Consider the following 20,678-nt stretch of genomic DNA (forward strand, 5'->3'; position numbering starts at 1 on the left):
GCAATGCCGTTGGTTTTGCCGCCGACTGAAATCATCGTGTGTTTTTTTCCGTCACCAAGAGTGCTTTTCGTCACAATCCAGTTGGGGAGCAGTTTGACTGAAAAGCAGAGTTTGGATCATCAGCAAAGAGTGGTTCTTTGCTAAGTGCTAACTAGAAATGTAACTTCCGCTGCTATCAAGGTTCAGTTCGCGTCTAAAAACAATGGTTCAGTTCGACCTGTGGAAATCGGCAAGGTCGAGTGGGGTTTGGGGAAACATTGACTACTGTATTGGTTGTGACTGAGTGTGGGTGGATGGCCCTTGCGTTTCATATGACAATTCCTAATCAAAGAGAGAAGGAAGTCTTGTTAGTCTCTTCATGCTCGTTGCATCGGTCTGGCTCGGGCTGATTACAGATTAATGGTAGAAATCATGGCAAGAATTATGAAATGGAGGGAGTAGTAAATAACTTCTATCAGATAATAATAACTTCTATCAGATAATAATAATGCAAGTCCCGAGTTAAAGGTGGAGGTTAACAAGCATTGTGCCGGATAGGAATGAGAGTGTTCTATCCTACTTCATGAGCAAAACCTATACGACAACTAACTACAATCAAACTCTTCCCTTAGAGAAAAAAAAGTCAAACTCAAGCCGGGACAAAACCCATGCAAAATGGAGTAGCCCTTCATGCTTTGACTCATTGGCTGCTTGTCTTTCTCCTTAGGAATAATGATGGTGGACCTTCTTAAGAAAAGTGGCACAATGGTTATAGTCCTTTACTCTACAAGAAAAAAAATTGCTTCACGGTTTTTTGTATTGCAGATCTATGAGTTTGTGTGGCTGCACAAGTGTTGAGCTCTTTTACATAGTGCTTGGTCTGATGTTGGGATATGATTTTGATTATACAATTTGTTTTATCTGAATAAGACAAATGAAGCCCACCAAAAAGACAGATACCCCTAGTCTTGGTGTTGATGTATGTGCACACCAAGAAGAGGCGTCGTGGATCAATAACAACTTCACAAGCAACATAGTTGTTCCAAGGGACATGTTTGGACAGTTTCTGACTGTATGCAGTGGAGATGATTTTAGGTATGCAACACCTTCAAGAATCCTTTTTTTTGTGAGAAAAAACTTGTAATTACTCACGTAGCCAAGCTACTATCAGAGTTACAAAGTTCGACAATGCCATCAGGGCCTGAACCTAGCCAAACAACAATACGGCCACTAGTTCTACCATACTGAGCTAAGGTATGACTGACGATGTTGTTGTTTCGTCGAGCATGAGCAATACAAGTATTTCGGAGTGCCATGAGTGATTTAATCTCACACACCAAAAAACCATACCGAGATCTATCAAAACCTTCATTCCTCACCATATTTGTAGCTTCGAGGCAGTCGGTCTCGATTTTGATTGGAAGATTACTCCACTGCAATGCGAGCGACAAACCCACTTTGATGGCCAACAATTCACTGTGGAGATCTCTTGATTGTATTGCGTTGGAAATGATTCATGAAATTGTTACATCACAAGATTTTGGATTTCGCACTCCTTCTTTGGTCTACCAGGTTCGCTCGATCATATCAATGTTTCGCAACACTCATAGTTGCTCCAAAGACTCACTTTTGGGCAACTTCTTGTTGTTGGTATCTACCCTGCTTATGCCACTTTTATGAAGACCAATTGCAATACACAAAGCCAAGAAGAAATTTCATCTTGTCGAGGTTCATGAAGGTGTGAGGAAGGATGTCGAGAGAGCATTTGGCGTTCTATAGACTTGCTTTTGCAATGGTGAAGGGTCTTGCGAGATGGTCAGACATGCATACTATGTGGAACATTATGGTTTATTGTGTGGTCTTGCATAACATGATCATTGGGAGCGAGCAGACATGTCCATTTTCCCCCATATGTCCGAGCAGACATGTTCGAACACTGAAACACCCGCCCAACGGGCTCCCCAAAACCTGGGCCAAATGTACGGATTCACTGGAGCCCCCCCCCCCCCCCAAAAAAAACCCAACCCATATGTGAGGGAGAAATAAGGTAGCCAGTATATGCCCATTTTCCACCACACTGGATTCACATCCAAGGCCCATCCCAAAACCCACAAGGACCTCGTGTCGTCCTCACTCTCCCTCTCCACTCCAACTTGTCGTGTCCTCTCTACTCCACCCAAACCCTAGCTCCATCTGTTGCCATGTCCGAGTGGGAGTTTGGTGACATTGATTGGGAGCTCCAAGAGGCAGAGGGCAACAAGGAGCTCATCCTATGCCGATTAGTCCATGATACCGGAGGGCTCCGACGTGGGTCGAGCAATCGAGCGTTGTCGCTGCCATTCCGGCATGTGTCGAGTGGCAACAAGCCATCCCCGCCACCCCGATGCTGGTTTTCACCCGCCGCGCTCTGTCACCACTGCGGCATGGGCCGAGCAGTAGCGTCGTCCCTGGCACCATGGCGGTAGTTGCCGTTAAGGTGTCCTTATGTTAAGACTTAAGAATTGGGACGCCCAAAACATTGTTTAGGGGCTCTATTTTAGGAAGTAATGTCGGAGACGATCTAAAGTCTGAATGTGCAAAGAGAAAAAAAGAATTAACCCACTATCCTTGGAAAGAAAAACGGGAATGTTAAAAATCTGACGTCGGATTTTCAAGCATGACAAATCTGATGTTTGAGATGACAAATTATGTTCTCGCGAGTATGACAATGTTTCTTACTAGTAAACATGGCAAATCCCGGCAAAAAACTGAGCATGTAAAATCTTTGCTATGCTTGCAACAATATATGCCATCAAATTTGTAGCGAAGTCCCTCGCAAAAAAAATTTTTGTAGCGAAGTCACAAAGAAAAGAGAAGGAAAAGCTAGATTGTTCAGTCTCCACCGATTTCCCGCGGTCGCATCCTCGGGTACGGCGAACCGAGCGCCGCAAGAAAATCCAGCTTGGCAGCAACTGATTCAACGAAGCGGTGCGCTCCCGTTGGTTCCATGCGTAGTCATAGATGAGGGTTTCTTGGGAGCCTACACCTGTTCCACCATAGGTCAGCACCCACATCCAGCGTGCCTATATAGGCATCCAATCCCGCCTCTTCTACCATATCTATCACTTCCCGGAGTTCTTCGTTTGGCCACGCTGATCAATTGAGATCAAGACCATGGCAAACTGTAAGAAGTGGCTTCTGCTCGTTGTGGGCCTCACGGCCATGATTTCCTCGTCGGAGGCGTACGTCTTCTACGCCGGCGGCCGCGACGGCTGGGTCGTCGACCCCGCCGAGAGCTACAACCACTGGGCCGAGCGCAACCGGTTTCAGATCAACGACACCATCGGTACGTACACGACCGCCTCCTCGTCGATATTGTCATCATGAATCAAAGTGTAAATCGTACATGCATGTTTCTTGGCTCGCAGTGTTTGCGCGCGGCGAGGGCGAGGGCGCGGACTCGGTGCTGCTGGTGACCGAGCCGGACTTCGACGCGTGCAACACGCGTAGCCCTGTCCGCCGGCTAGAGGACGCCGGTGGTCGCCCGGAGTTCCGGTTCGACCGGTCGGGTGCCTTCTTCTTCATCAGCGGCGACGAGGACCGGTGCCAGAAGGGCAAGAAGTTGTACGTCGTCGTGATGGCGCCTCGGTCCCAGGAGTGGGAGCTCGCACCGGCGCCCGGATCGCCGCCGCTCTGGGCCTCGGCACCAGAGCACGCGGAGGCCCCGGACATGAGCCCTGGCAACGAGGGGATGTCGCGCAGCTCGCTGCAGGCGCCACCACCGACGGCGAGCGCGGCACGGTTGGACTTGGACGTGATAGCCGTCGGCGTAGTCGTGGGGGTTTTAGGGGCTCTGGTGCTCTGAGATGGCGTACGAATCGGACTAGACGTTGTGTTCGTGCTGTCATGGTGTGGTCTGTGGATGGTCTGTTCGTTGTGTGATACGCTGTTGGTGTCAGTTGTTATATGTAGTTCAAGGAGTTGAGATTCGTATACAGAATAAAATGATGTTTATATGTTACATGAACACGTGAATGGATACTGAAGCCGTTTTCGTGATTACATAGTGATACCAGGACTTCTGAATCTTTTTCTTGAGATATGGTTTGCTACAGTTAGTTAACACCCGAAATTCTGACCCATCTTCACTTAGAAGCCCGGCTGTTACGGTTCGAGGACTAACATGTTGTGCAAGCGTGCCGGGCGCTGGATTTTTCCTCCCTGGAGAAGTGGTGGAATAAGAACAAAGAGCATCTCGTTTTGTGGAGGCGAAATATTTCCAGCAAAGTTGGCATGTAGTATGTTCTTTGAAAGAGTTTTGCTAGACGTACGGAGCTTTACATAAGTATACGGGCTGATTCCTGAACTGGCGCGTTTTAACCGGACGAAAGGTGAGGGCGGCCCCCACACGGGTGAAAATCGGGGGGGCCTGAAGAGAATTTATGGAAGGGTTTGTAGCAGGCCTGTAAAAGCCTGTATGTGTAGCATTTTTGTCTTTGAAATGTGTGGAATGAAATGTGTAGAAGAAGTGAAACCGTCACATTTATTGGAATGCCTCCCTTCAGGTACTATCTTGCTAGAGAGGATATTTGCCACCACAATGGCCTTTGCATGTAGTGTTTTCTTCCTTGTAGGTTCTATGTAAATTTTTCGACAAACTGTAATATATTAATATTAAGATGATACCAAATACATCTAGCCTCTGCAACGTCAGAATATCAAGACCAACTCGAGACACGAGAGAAAAAGAAGAAGGCTGAAAAATAAAGAGCCAATGTGGCCAACGTGATAGGGGCAAGAGTGTTCTGATCTTTAAATGAGAATCACTCTGCTGATTTGGGTGGAGAACTGCTTTGACAATCCGACTACAAATGTTCGATGACGTTACACCTTAGCAATCGCTAAATCAATCTCTTAGAAATTACTGACGATGCTAGAAACATCCATGGTTAGTCTGACCATGAAGGTTTATTTCATGCAAGCAATCGAGGAACAAGCAAAAACTATGATAAAAGTAATGTGAATATTGCGACTATAAGGATAATGCACAAATAGAAGTTGGGGTTCTCAAAGTGGTCTTCGCCTCGATAATAGGGTGTCCTGATCTTTCGATGAGAATCTTATTCCGTCGACTTGGTCGGAGAACGACTTTGATGATCCGACTACAAACGTACGACGACATTGTGCCTTAGCAGTCGTTAAACCAATCTCCTAGAGTTACCGACAATGCCGAAAGCAAGTTCAACCTAACCCACGAAGGTCCAGTCCCTACAAGCAGTCGAAGAACATGCAAGAACTATGATAGAAAGCAATACGGATATTGTGAGTATATAGATGATGTATGAATAAAAGATTTTTTTGGGCGGGTCCACAGTTGCAGCGATGGTTAACTTTTAACTAAACAAAACCCAAAAAAAATTGTATGCGATATGTTTACTTATGTAGGACTAAGAGGTAGCGGCCAAAGAGATGGATGCACGTCCCAAGGCAGCCAAAACCCAAACTAAGGTCGTACAAAGCACATGGGCGGAAGTGGAGGCGACGCTGTTGGGAAACGTAGTATGCAATTTAAAAAAATCCTACGCTCACGCAAGATCTATCACTACAAAAAAAATACACTTCCGTGATGATACGTGTTTGTCACAGTAGGTCACGTTTTCTGTCATGCATGTACATCCATGACAATTTTATGGCAGAATCAAGATAGTCAATACCTGTGCTGTCATAGAAGTGTTTCATGACATTACCAAAATTATCATCATGGAAGTGTCCACTTCCATGACGAAAAATCGCGCGTCACAGAAGTGCTTTCGTCAAGGGAGACCGACACGTGGCATCCACCGTAACGGAACTCCGTTAAGCTATCGGGTCCGGTTTTGGATCCGATAACCCGTTAACAGCCCGGACCAATGGGGATTTTCCACGTGTAAAATCATCATTGGCTGGAGGAAACACGTGTCAGCTCCCGTTGGCACAGGTGTCACTCATCCAATGGGCGAGATGCGCTTATGAAATGTTGACACGTGGACCGGCCCAAAAGTGGCCCATAAAGTTTAAATGGGCTGGCCCAACTAAAGGCCCACAAGATTTTGCGGTCCATAATGGGCCGGCCCAGCAAAGGCCCACGAGATTTTGCGGACCATAATGGGCCGGCCCAGCTAAAGGCCCACAAGATTTTGCGGGCCATAATGGGCGGCCCAGCTAAAGGCCCGCGAGATTTTGCGGACCATAATGGGCCGGCCCAGCTAAAGGCCCACAAGATTTTGCGGACCATAATGGGCCGGCCCAGCTAAAGGCCCACGAGATTTCACCGACCATAATGGGCCAGCCCAGCTGAAGGCCCAAAAGATTTTGATGACACTAGTAGGCCGGCCCATTAACAGGCTGCCATGTTTTGGGCCAAATGCCGGCCCATATTTGATCCGGTCCATTAACAGTCTGCCACGTTCCGGGCCTAATAAAGGCCCATATGAGATCCGGCCCGTTAAAAGCCTACCACGTTCTGGGCCAAATTATGGCCCAGATCAGGTCCGGCCCTTTGAGAGGCTTTGGGCTAAATTATGGCCCATATCAGATTCGGCCCGTCAACTGGACGCTATGCTTTTGGGCCCACTTGATAAAGGCCCATTTAGTAATTCGGCCTGATATTAGTTTCGGCTTTAAGGCCGTTAAATTCGGCCCTTATATATTTCGGCCTGTTAAAAGCCCGTCATATAGTTGGGCCTAACTACGGCCCCGTTTGCATCGGGCCTGCTCACAACCGATAATCTGATTGGGTCAAACAAGGACCGAGACAATTTTGGCCTGTTATAAGCCCGTGATTTGATTGGCACAATCATGGGCCGGGGTCTATTTCGGCCTGCTGCCGACCCGTGAGCTGTTCGGCACGTTTCAGGCCCAACCTACTTTTCAGCCTCCTAAAAGCCCATTGAGTTTTCTTGGGAAAATAGGGCCGGCGGTTTACTCGGCCTATTAAAGGCCCGAATCTACTAGTGGGCCAGTTTATATTTAGGCTTGTTAAGGAACCAAGATGGCAGGGCCCATGATGCGGATCATACATAGTGATTTGCATGAGGCCCGATTGTACCGTATTTGGTTGGCGTTTACTACGAAGACAGGATATATATACAGTAAAATAACTGCAGCATCGTGAATAAGAAAAAACCTAGACTATACAATAAAGAAATTACGGCATATTACATCCACTGGGCATCAAAGTTCGCCACTATGATAATAAAGCACAAGCAGACAGCAGATTACATACACTGGGCATCAAAGATCGCCACCAGTGCAATTAAACACACCGACAAAATAATATACAAAACCGACAACACTTCAATAGAGTTCAAGAAAGGTTAGCCCTGCTCGGGAGCTGCAGCGCAAGCAGCTGAGCAAGCTGATGAGACTGCGCTTGTTTGACACTTATATCCTCCTCACTCTGAAAGATAAACAAGCAGACAGATGACATGTTTTGCACATATAAGTATCAGTGCTGACAATTCATCACATTTCTTACTGACGAATAAAGTGACATAGTTTAAAATAGCATTAACACAATATGGTATTGTTCAGGTCAAGACATGGCAGGAAATGACATTGTGAAGAGTTGGCAGCTTCACGACACCACTGGATTACAGATCAAGAACTCATAAGTATCAATGGTTAGTGTGCTGTCAATTTATCCCATTTCAGATTGGCAAAATAAGATCACTTGCTCTGTATAGTTTAATTTACATGGTATGAAGAAGGAACTTGGTTGTACAACTGAAAACTTAAATTGAGAAGGACAAACTTTTGTTTATGAACTACATAATAAACTTTAAACATGCAATTTGATGCAAACACCAAAAATAAATAGCTGTTGCAGTCATGCCTAACCAAATATACACAACAAAGTTTGAAGGCTTGAGAAGGACAAACTTACATTATTGGTGAAGGCAGGCTCTATAAAGCCCTTGTCCATGCTGATGGGGGGGGGGCAATTCAAGAAGTTTACCACAGAATCTTCTTCATAAGCATTGCCTTTATTCTACATTTTGTTAAGAGTAAATATAGATGTGACAATATAAGAAAAAATGGAGAATATTTAAGATAAGATGAAGAGTGATGCTACATAACCAAGTAGCTATAAATGTAAGTACAGCGATACAGGCAAAAGGTACAGCCAAGAGCAATGCAGAGCTAAACTTCTTCAGTACCATCGGTGTTATCCAACCTTATGGTAAGAGTAAATATAGATCTTATGTGTAGAAAATGGAGGGCAAAGGAAAATAAGCTGCAGAGTGATGGTACATGAACAACTACCTGTCAATATAAGTACACTGATAAAGGACAGCAGGTACTTACAAGAACAATGCAGAGCTAAAAAATTCATTGGCATTGGATATATTCTACACTAATGTAACCATTCATACAGATCAGATAATTTGGAGCGAACAATTGATAAGCAAGCTATCATGCATACTGCTGTCACATAATGAACCAGGTATGTATGCAAGTACAGTGATACAGGACAACAAGTACTAACAAGAGCAAAGCAGCAGGCAGCATATTTGCGATATCCTGTCGTTCTTTTCAAACCGGAATTCTTTTTCGAGCAGATTTCCTGCAAAAAAGATCCATAAGGCACATGCGGAAAAGTAGAAGTTCAAATTGTCATGCGATATCATAGACAGTACCTCATCCTCGGAACGAGACCAGTGCATAACAAGGTTTTTCCATTCAATGTCTTCTAAATTTAGCACAGGAGACTTCACCGGAAATTCGTTTATAGACTTGCCATCAAAGTGTGATTTCCTCAGGTAACACCGATACTGCTGCAATGCTTCCTTGAAAAGCGCAAGCAAGCTTTGCTCGTCATGACTATCCAGATTGACCCTCGCCTACTTACAACAATGTAATGTAAATCATTGATGTGTTCAATCAGCAGAAAATAGGAAAATAATCACCATGAATAATAGCACTTACACGTAAGTGGGACAGGAAGATGTGAAAATGGTGTTTGTCTTCACTATAATCTTCCCATGATGGGAATATATGCACGTAGTCCCTAACAACATTGAAAGCATTGTCTTTTAAACTGGGAATAACTGGAATGGGGTTCCAATCTGCAGGAATTGGCCGTCTCTGCAGTTGGGATAGGTCTTCGGCCGGTGGACTTGCTGTACTTTTTGCTGGAGTGGGATTTTTCTGTGGTACGGCTGGTGCTATGGCAACTGAAATCGGCATACCTTTTGCTGGAGTGCAGGTCCTGTGTGGTGGGGCTAGTGGTGTGGCCAGTGAAGTATGGGTACAGTCTGCTGGAGTCGGTCCTACGTTTTGTGTCACTGGTTGTACAGCCAATATAAGTGGGGTGCTGTCTGATTTCTCCGGCACAACCACGTTTTTCAAGGACTTTGCTGGTGCTCCTTCAGGTTCGGCAATCACCCTCTTCCTTTTTGATGTCTGATGCACAAGAACACATTTGAGTGGAAAAACATGGTATGATGACAGATGGAATATGTATTGATAATGGATGGGCATGGCATCTCGACATATATGATGAGTAAACTAAGCAGATGGCGGTGCAACAAAGTAGAAGAAATGCAAGACAACATATGCAAGATACGCGCAATCAATAAAACCTTGCCAAATTAGAACAGGCACCTTGATGGGTGAACATGACAGGCCATCTGCCTTTGACTCCTCGAGGTTAGAATAGTCATTAGGATCATATTCTAAACAAGAATCTACAGGTGGGGAGCGTATGAGTTTCATTGCATCCAGAATGGCACTCAATGCCTTGGTGCCAATTTTGTAAGTCATTGCAGTGTTCCACAATATTCTTCTGATGCGCGGATTCTGATATTCACTGTAATTTCATATAATATCTAAGAACCATGAAAACATAAATAGTTGTGAGATTATCTTTGTAATGCAGAGGATATTCTAATATAGGAGCGCCCATGTAAACACTTGTGTGATATCATTGGATTCTGATGAGAGAGCTCATGTGTGCTGTAATATGGTGCGTGCATTTATATAATCTGGCACAAGTACACAAAAAATAGGCTCCAGAAGTAAGGATAGTTGGCAGATGATAGGTTCATAATATGCTATATAGAGAGTTTATTGCCAAACCATGATAACAAGAGCACACAATAACTAGGCAGATCATAGTGTACATAAAAGGGGTGCACCATAACCATGATATATAAATCGGGAAAGTGGAACTGGCTTGGAAATACGGTGTTGTATTGCCGCTAGTAATTGAAAGCCCATCAATCACGTACAGGCCAGCTCTATCAGCTGTTGACTGCAGATGTCCCTGCTCCCCTTCCTGACAAGGAACATACTATACGTACTAAATACAGAATAACAAAAGAGGAACATGTTAAAGAACAGAAGAGGAAGCATATTCTTGAGGTTCCGCTTCATTGCATACAATGTTGGTTTCCCACTCATGATGAATCACAACGCCCAAAGAAATGCAATTCCATGTTGTCTCTCTATATGTGGCAATTTTGAACTAGAGTCATTAGGATCATATTCTGAACAAGAGTCAACAGGTGGGGAGCGTATGAGTTTCATTGCATCCAGAATGGCACTCAATGCCTTGGTGCCAATTTTGTAAGTCATTGCAGTGTTTAGCTTCAAGAGTGGACTGCTGCTAGTGCGACACAAAGCAGCTACACAGATCATAGTGTAGATATAACGGGAAAACCTTAAGCATCAGAGTAAAATCAGCAAAGTGGAACTTGCTGGAATATATGTGCTAGTATTGCCGGTACGGCTAGAAAGGCTTCGGATACCAGCTCTCTTCAACTGAAGGTGCGGTACTGTTAATATCAGTGTAACTCTCAAAGGCGACATAGCTCCCCGCATTTCCTTGCTATTCTTATAGGATTCAAGTGGGCAGGCCACTACAAATCCTATTCCCATGTTTACAAAATCCTACGAATCAAAGAGGCCCGAAGAGTTCAAAGTGTCCATCACAACCGACCGTATAGACCTCTACACTGCAAATGTCCCTGCTCATCTTCACTACAAGGAACATACTGTACTACTATCATACTCCCTCCGTTCCAAAATATAAGTCTTGGTAGAGATTTCCACTATGGATCACATACAGATGTATCCAGATACATTTTAGAGTGTAGATTCACTCATTTTGCTCCATATGTAGTCCATGGTGGAATCTATACAAAGACTTGTATTTAGGAACGGAGAGAGTACGTATTAAAGAAGAACGGAAGAGGAACATGCTAAAGAAGAGCAAGCAGATTTTGGATAATAAAATGTTCGTTGCATAGTGCCCACACATGATGAACCAGAGCGCATTAGGAAAGCAACTCCCTGTTGTCTCTCTATATGTGGTGCACGTGCTTTTCGAAAGTAAAGTAGGAACATTAGCTGACCAATTAATGCTATCTATTTTAGTAATATCAGCATCATATCAGATTTGTACTTGAGCTACAAGTTTAGAATTATGAGTGGCACGTTGTTTAGCTTGATGGATTCAGGACTAGTGCTACGCAGGTATGATGATGGTACTGAATATAAAGGCATGTCTGCATGCAAGTCGCGTGACTTTTGTCATTTGGGTCAGTCGACCATTTCAGGTGGTTGGCTGAAGATCCTACGTCTCCTAACCCTTCTTCCTCGTCTCTAATTCTTCCCATACAGAACACCACACGGGCTGCCGACCGGACCACCGGCCCCCACCTTCTGTGTTCCTCCACCACCCCACCCCCACCCGCGTCGAGTTTTCTTTGTTCGGCGAGGCCCCATCACCCCCCACAACCACCGTCCCCACCTGAGCCCCTTCGTCGCACCGGCGAACTCCGGCGAGCTCTGAAAAATCGACTGACCCAATTTTGAAATTTAGTCTATTGTGATTTAAATAGTGTGGAATATAAAAGGGGAAAACCATAAGCATTGGGATTATAGTGTTGAGCGTGCCATGGCGGATCTGAAGGTGCAAACCGGACAAAGGCAACTTCGCAACCAATGTTTGCTTTCAACTAGCAAGTAACTAATGGACAAGAAATCAGAGTAAAGCAGTTGCGATCTATTTTCTTGCTGCGATAAATAAGTTGAGCAGATACAAAAGAGTACGGCTTCTGGTGCGGCGCCGTGTGTGCATCTGCTAAGAATTTGACGGTGCTGCGGTAGCGATGGCTGTTGGTGGAGTGGAAGCAGATCTAGGAGGGTAGACGGTGGCGGCAGGGCACGGTGGACGAGACGGTCGTAGGAGCGGCATCGGCAAGGTGGACAACGGCGGGGATGAAGCGAGAGGACGGGATGCAAGGATCCCGGTCCAAAGCCGTGGATGAGAGAGGTCGATCTCTTGTAATGGACGGCGGCGTTGGGGTATCAGCTCCGGCATGGTGGAGGAGGACGGCGGTGGATGGGGTGGAGGATGGAGGAGGCTGGGGTGGAGAGGGTGTTTTGGCGCCCACGCAGTACGAATGGGGAAATGGAGGTAGAGAGGAAGGGGGAACCATGTCTTCAGGGCGCGCTTGTCTCAAATGCGAGGAAATTTACAAACTTAGCCCCCGTTTCAAATTTCCTACATCACAGCAATATTAGTCGGTTGGGGATACGACGGTAATCTCGCATACACCTAATATTTGCCGACAAGAGTTTGTTTTTGGCGCCCATCGTGTATGAATTGGGGAGGGAATCGATTTCGGCCGAGGACACACTGTGTTTTGGCGCCCACTGTGTATGAATCCGGGTGAGAGGCGGTTATGTCACGTTTGAGTGAAATTACAAACCTACCCCTATCGAAACCTATAGAAATCGAGTAGATAGGTTTTGCGTGGCAGGGATAGACAGTAGTAATTTCCATCTCACAGATTTTGGTTTCGGGCGGTTACTGCGACTTTCCCCGCTTCGTTCAAATTTTGTAGAGTGCACGTTTACCGTGCCAACTCAATTCGAATCCCATTTGTATTCTATTTTTTTCGGGTGGGATCCATTTTCGATTGGAATAAAATTCTATATACAACATTTTTTATATATACTTTCAAAAGCAAAACACCCTTTATACATAAATATGGTTTACAAATGGCATGATCTCAGATTCGGTCTCAGATTCATAAGGTTGTATCTATCAATTTGGATTTTCAAATATTTGAAACCACTTTATGTTGAAATCCAATGTATGCATTCCTCGCTAACTGTCTCCAATTAATGTGTGTTTCATGCGGTTTTTTTACTTCTCAAACATGTATAATGTGTTTCACACACGCAACATATAATGTAATCCCCTTTAGACATTAATTGCATATAAACCATGCATTGTTTATAATTAAAGAATCTATGGATCACCAATATTGATAAACTATATAACATTACAAGTTTCCCCAAATTCAAATGAATATGCATGTTTGATACACCAATTTGCGTTATGATATTATCGATGTTGTGATCTCCAGTTTAAATATTTGAATCCCCTTTAATCCAGATATTCATCTCATATAGCTATCACTCATGCTTATATAGGACTGTCTCTCTAGACCCATACACGTTCATCATCTCTCGGGTATCTCTCGTGCTACCTGTATGTCGACAATGATCTTTTATCTTTGTAACACACTAATGGTACTCTCTCCCTCGACCTTCATCACTCTATCTCTCTCTAAGTATATCTCGCTCCCTGCTATGTGTCTCTAACTTGATTCTCCATGTGGAATCTATTTCTCTCACACAAACACAAAACTTTGTCTCCCGGGGTCTCATTTCTCTCTACTATTCCCCTGTGTGCCACTCGCAAACCCCTCATATAGAGATGTCTTTCGCTCCTTAGGTATGAGAACCCACGACTCTTCCTCTTAAATATCTCTTTCTCACACACAAACACAAACTCTGTCTCCCAGGGTCTCATATTTCTCCACTGTTCTCTTGTATGTCGCTCACACACACTCTCTCTCCCTAGAGATATCTTGCGTTCCCTCATATGTCTCTCTAGCTATCACTCTCATTGTGAAATATCTTTCTCTCTTGCAGACACAAAACTCCGTCTCTCAGGATCTCATTTCTCTCTGATATTTGTTTGTATGTGACTCACATGCACCCTCTCTCTATCTCTCTCACACCCACACACATAACTCAGTCTTCTGATCCACTCGACTCCTATCTCTAATGCACACTAGCTAGCATATTTATCTTTCTATTTATCTGTTTCTCCATCAACCTTCTTTCTCGCCCTCACTCTTGCTTCATATCACGCACACTACATATGTTTCTCTCTACATGCAGTCAAGTGCCCTCTTTTTATCTTTCTCTCACACACACATAACTTCACCCTCTGAACCACCCGGCGGTCATCTCCAACACCCAAACTAGTGGATGTCCCTCTAGCTAGCATCTCCATCTTTGTATCTATCTGTAGTTTCTCCGTCAACATTTCTTTCTCGCACACAGTCTTGCTTCCTATCACCCACACTATATATGTCTCTCCATACATATGCATTTATAGGTTGAACTCTTTTGCACAATTGTTGTGCCTCACTCCCTCTGCTCGCCATAGATGCATGCTCCAGCCCACGCCACTATCTCTTAAAGACAAAAACACATGCTCATTTGTCGGGCATTCTTCCCTGTATTCTCACATGAATGCATATTGTCATACCGATCCATCTCTCCCATGTCGTTGATCTTATGACTTATGTCTTCTTTCTGTTATCTTGATCATGCCGGCTCACACACACACATCCCACGTATACATGTATACCTCTCACACATGCATGTTCAAGGTATCTATGTCTCCATACGTAGTTAATTACCCTCAACCCTAACGCCACATCGAATCATTCTCTTCTTGTGTGCACATAACTTCTGCCTGGATGGGTAAAACACACACTCACACTGAACAATCTCCTACTAGCTACCCCCTTCTCACTCTTCCCCTATATCCCCGAAACCAATAAGATCATCCCTTCATTTAATTCCCGCCTACATGCACCATCAATATATAGTAGTCTTCCTCGGTGTCTCTCGAAAAAACACGTTCTCTCGATGTCGACTCCTCTCACGCGAACACACCTTCTCTTCCCTCTCTATGGGCATTTTCTCTCTCGCACCCCATCGTTGGTGGCCTCTGCCATACACATCACCTCTCTATGATGAAGCCATGCACACTTAAATTACATCCGCCACTGAGGGCCCCGCGACACACACACACACACATACACACACAAACACACAAACGCACATGCACGCACGCACCCACCCACACACACAAACACACACACACACACACACACACACACACACACACTAAGACTCGATCACACACACACACACACACACACACTAAGACTCCACCTCTCCCTCTCTCTCTCTCTCACACACACACACAAAGACTCCATCTCACACACAAATGCTCTAGGCGGATCATTTGTTCCTACCACCCTTCATCCAACCTTACCCGTATGATAAACAATCACCTTAATTTACTTGTATAACATGGAAAAATTCCACTTTACTTTAGTAGTTAGCAAACTTATCATCTGTACCCTTATAAAAAACCGAGTTGGCGATGATGGTGTGCCTGCCATCTTGTAATATAGACCGTCTGATCTATATCTGACGGATAGAAAGCAAACTATGATAATTTTACAAAAGATACCCGCACCTCTCTCCACATCCTTATCTCCCACAACCTCATTGCTGAGCAATTAAAAAAGGAAGTCTCTGGAACAATCTAGCATGGTGGCCGCTGCAGCCTGCCGGCGCCGTCCATCCCCATGCCTCCGCCCATTCCGACCACTAGTCACCACCACGCTCCACTCCCCCTCACCTTATCTCTCATCTTTCAGTTTTTTCGATGACATTCTCGAGATACCAGTTTTCTGATAAAATTCTCGAGATATCATTAGTTTTTACACATGGGATTACTCCTACATGGGTCAATCACAACAAGTGTTTTGTAAAAAAATGCATATTGATGTTCCGTGCAATGCACGAGCATCTTGCTTGTAATTATATAACGCAAATCACAAGTAGGAAGTGACATTTTTTTACACAAGCACGTTAACATGGCCATGTAATCACTAGCTAAAGTAAATACCATTATACTTATATCCCGATGCAAAAGGTTGAGTACATGTCCGAAGAGTAGAGTCACACACATGCACTCTGTCTCTCAGAATCACACACACACACACACACACACACACACCAGTTACGTGACGCCCACTTAAGCAGACACGTATGTTACAATTTGTGCACCCGCGGGTACACGTGATGCTGCGCATTTAATTAAGCCGGACGGTGAACCCAAACATTAGCTGCATTCATTCCCCTCCCGCTGCCTCTTCTGTGGTCGTTGTCGCCCAGTAGCCATGGCCCGGCCGAAGGTAACTGGTAACAACATACGCCATACTCCCGCCGGAGCGGCGCTTTAATCTGGAAATTTTAGTGGTCATGCATGCATCTTTTTGTGCTAGCACTCCTATATAAGGGTTGACCGATCGCTTTCCGCGGACATGCGCAAGCGGTGGAAGAGGAAGGAGAAGGGAAGCAGGCTGTGGAGTAACGTTTTTTACCATAATTTCTTAGGAAACTGAGTGCAATAATTGAGTAGTTTTGCAAACTACCAGTACTACAGCTGAAACGGTTCAAAACCTATACTCCCTTGCCAGCGCGTGCTTCCCGCGTGAAACGGTCAGTGTTGCCCTGGAGCATCAGTGCCGCATTAATGCCCGACCAGAGCGGAGGCGACCTCTCACTGGTGCCGGCTTTGAAGTGGCGTGACAGCCGAGAGAGCACCGCTTCTTGGTGCACGCGACTGCTCCGCGTCGAGGCTGGCCATAGGCCCTATTTGGATCCATGGGTTAGAGTTAGTTTGAGCTAGTTGGGGCTCAAATAGCCCTAAAGTATCCAAGCATGAGGGTTTAAATTGGAGCAAGTTGCATCGAACGCACCAAAAAAACTATCCCACCCAAGAGGTGCTAACTGGAGATAGTTCTCATTGGGACCACCGAAAAATCACTTTTCTCTCTCCATCAAGTGCATTTATTGTCAACCTAACCCTGCCACTCAAACACCTCTTTGGCTATAGTTAGTTCAGGGTTAGTCATGAGTTAGTCTAACCTCTAGCTAAGTTAGAGTATCCAAACAGGAGCAGTATAGGACATGCAAGTTGCTCAAAGCATATAGTCAAATTCATACGTGAAAGGATTTTTTTCTTTTTGAAAATGGAACATGAAAGGAATTTTTTTAGAATGCTCTTGGCATGTCGCTAACATGTGATGAGTTAACCGACTTCAATAGACGGCAAAAATGCCAGCCTGCCGCACTTTGAGAGAGACGAGGAGGAAGAAGCGATACGGGCTGCTGGATTACTAGAGATAGGTGTCGCATGGAAGCCAAGAAATATGGTGACAGCATGGGTTAGCCATGTACTAGTATGATGTAACTACACTGGGCTGCCGTGTTTCATACTCTTCCAGTCCACTGTGGAGATGATTGGTTGATTTTATATCGCTGAATAATATAAAATATTATGAGTGCAGACGCTCCACCACGAGATTCCTTGCTCCTTCTCGGTCGTCGGTAATCTATGTTCTTCCACTCTATTTTTTTACGTGAGCTTTGTTCATCCTTTTGCCAACACACAAGATATCTAGGATCAAGGTGCACATGTCATGCAAGGATCGTTCCATCTATATGAAGAACACGTGGGACTGGAACTACAAGATGGACATGCACCCAGGAGTGGACGTACGAACCTGAGTAATGTAGCGTAGTAAGTGAAGTAGAAAGGCACAAATGGTATGAACATGCGTGGCATATAGGGTGTGTTTGGTTGCGTTCTCATCTCAGCATAGTTGTTCCCTCTTCATGCATGCTCAACTCAACACCCCTCTTCATGCATGCTCTCTTCATGCATGCTTCTAGTGTATTTGTGCTAAACTAGTGTGGACTCATGCACCCTCCATACACTCTACCAAACACCCAAAAGTGGGTCGAGAAGGGAACTCTTGGGCGGCATTTGTCTCTTACTATGTACTCCCTCCGTTCCAAATTACTCGTCGTGGTTTTAGTTCAAATTTGAACTAAAACCATGACGAGTAATTTGGAACAGAGGGAGTACCACTAAATGTTGTACGTGCAATGCACGGTGATGTTATGGAGTACGTGCTTAAGTACTCTACTATTACTATATTAGTTGGAGGCACATATTAGCTTTTATATTTGTTTACGTGTATGCCCTGAGACCTTCCAACTAGATGTGTCTTTCTCTCCAGGTTGCACTTTGTATTGTTCATACCACTAGTACTACTACGTGTGGTCTCCGACCCAGAAGTGTAAGAAGTGGAGACGCTCTACCACACTGTTGTTGTTTTTTTGCGCTCGGCTCTACCATGTTGTTCATGTCCCACTCCTTCCGCTGACGTGTGGGACATCCAGCACGTGCCGTGTTTGGCACTCTTTGTCGTAAGAGTTGAAATGCTAGCATTCATCAGAAATAAAAAATAAATATAAATCAACAGTGATACTATTTTTTTAGAACCAATTAGCAGTGATACTATACCACATAGTTTCCTTGCTCCTCGATATCGGAAAGAATACTTCCGTTCGCCAACATGTGGGACGTCAACCATCCTGGTCCACTTGCCATGCACGCAGAACTCCAAGGGAGAGTCACCCCAGTCGTCGTGCCGCAGTAATAATGACTAATGAGCCGTCAAATCACAGGCCCAACCTTTCCCACTTTGAAGTTGCTCGGACGAAGGAACCATCATGACTTTGTTGAATTCCGCTTCTTGAAGAAAACTACTGTACCAGCAGTACTGCTAGCTACAGCAGTTACTCCAACAGAGGCCTCCTTTCGTTCATTAGGAATTTTATAGGAATATGAAAATCATAGGACGTGAGATGACATGCATCTCAATTCCTATAGAGAAAGAGATGCCATTTGATGCATAGGATAGGAATCTTTCCATTGAGTCTAGGCTAATGTACTGGTAATTTTCTCTAAAAACTACAGTAGTAACTAGTAGTACTGGTACATGCTCGTACTCAGGCACAGACACACACACACTAACTACTAGTACTCCTACTTCTCACATGCTGGCCAGACACCGTCGTTCTCCTTCCCGGCTTTGTTGGCGACACCCCACCGTGCTTGGATCTCCGTCGGCCTCTCCGCAGCAGCGCGTGCGTCCTCTTCTTTCTTGCGGCAGCGGGCCTCTCTTTTCTTGAGTGCTTTCTGACTTTTCCACTCCCTCTATGCGGCTTCGGCCGCCTCTTTCTCTACCGCCCATTCGGCCTTGGCAGCTTCAAATTCCTCCCACATAGGTGTGAGGTCCCGAGTGGCGATGAACTCGGTATGGTGGGATGCCATCACTTCCCTACCATTTTGTGTGTGGTCGTGGGCGGCGAGGAACTCGGCGCGGCGGGATGCCATCGCTTCCTTACCAGTTAGTGTGCAGCATGGTAGCATGAACGACGCTTGGTGAGAGCTCTGGGGTGGAGTGGCCGGACAACCGTATAGTGCATTGGTTTGTCAAGATCTCAAGGATAGAAGACGAAGGAAATTTGGATTCCCCTTCAATCCTAGTCATTTATTACCGAGTAAAATGCATTGGCGGTCATCGAACTTGTCTTGATAGCTCACTTTGATCATTGTATACGAGATATGGTGATTATACGGTCACTGGCTCAGCGTATAGCTCTGTATTTGTCTGGTTGACCAGTCAAACAGTCTGCATGCTCCTCATCAACTCGTGTTCTTTATCTATCTATGCAGGCCTACCTGTCAGTGGAGAAAGAAATAAAAACCAAAATTATGTGTATGTGGGGAATCAAACCACGGACTCGTCGCTGCAACGCACACTCGTAAGCCAAATGAAAATGAAATACTTTGAGTCAGACACTCACGCTCACGCTGTCAAAGCATGCTAATGCATGCACGCCGCCCTCTCAATCAAAGTCCTGCTCATGGCGCAACGCGAACGGCGAGCCCCGACGGTGCCTGACATTACTTTTTAGACATTTGATGGAGGCCTACGCAAAAATGCCGAGCATGGATTCACCTGGCTCAACACCAACGGTCATACTCGGAGCGCCTTGCTCATGTATATCGTCCATCACAACGACAATCTATAAAACAACCTAGCTAGAGAGGGTACTATGGTACAGAGTATGTACTATCGTGAGCGACCGATCTTAGTGCCACTGCACATGAGTGTGTGTCTGATTGATTCGTCCATTATTCGTAAGTTATGCATGGTTGTGTGGTGTCTAATGGTGATCGTTGAAGGCTAGCTGGCGACAAGAGTGGTTGCATGGATGCCTGGTTGTCAATACATGCCGCATATGCTTCAAAGACTCGTCATCCATGAGTTCACACTTTACCACCATGCCAGCGTCTGACCGCCCTGGCCTATCGAAACCCCTTCCATCGCTAGCGCGTGCTTCCCGCCTGAAACAGTCACCGTCTCTCCAGAATGTTAATGCTACATTCACCGGACTTAACTGCAGGTGCAGTTGGTGTGCCACTAACATGCGGACCAGATGCCCATTGGGCCCACATGTCAGTAACCCAATGCACCTGCAGTTAAGTCACTGAAGCAGCGTCCGCATTCACGCCCGACGAACCTACTCCTGCGCCAGCCGTCCATCCGTCTGCCGCGGCTCATTGCCATTCGCCCGCTATATTAACTTGAGCCCCAGCTCCCAGCCATAGCCAAAGACCCACACTCATTCTCCTCCGGTCCCTTCCT

At 45.3% G+C, this 20,678-nt stretch overlaps 1 protein-coding gene across 1 annotated transcript; it reads left to right on the forward strand.

Moving 5' to 3' along the window:
* Positions 1-3,018: 3,018 nt before the first annotated feature.
* Positions 3,019-3,979, forward strand: LOC123065605 (early nodulin-like protein 1). Its single transcript, XM_044488852.1, has 2 exons — positions 3,019-3,304; positions 3,387-3,979. Exons 1-2 carry the CDS (start codon positions 3,133-3,135, stop codon positions 3,821-3,823), a joined length of 609 nt encoding a protein of 202 aa, XP_044344787.1. The 5' UTR covers positions 3,019-3,132; the 3' UTR covers positions 3,824-3,979.
* Positions 3,980-20,678: the final 16,699 nt, after the last annotated feature.

This window comes from Triticum aestivum, chromosome 3B (genome assembly GCF_018294505.1).
Source record: "Triticum aestivum cultivar Chinese Spring chromosome 3B, IWGSC CS RefSeq v2.1, whole genome shotgun sequence".
NCBI lineage: Eukaryota > Viridiplantae > Streptophyta > Magnoliopsida > Poales > Poaceae > Triticum > Triticum aestivum.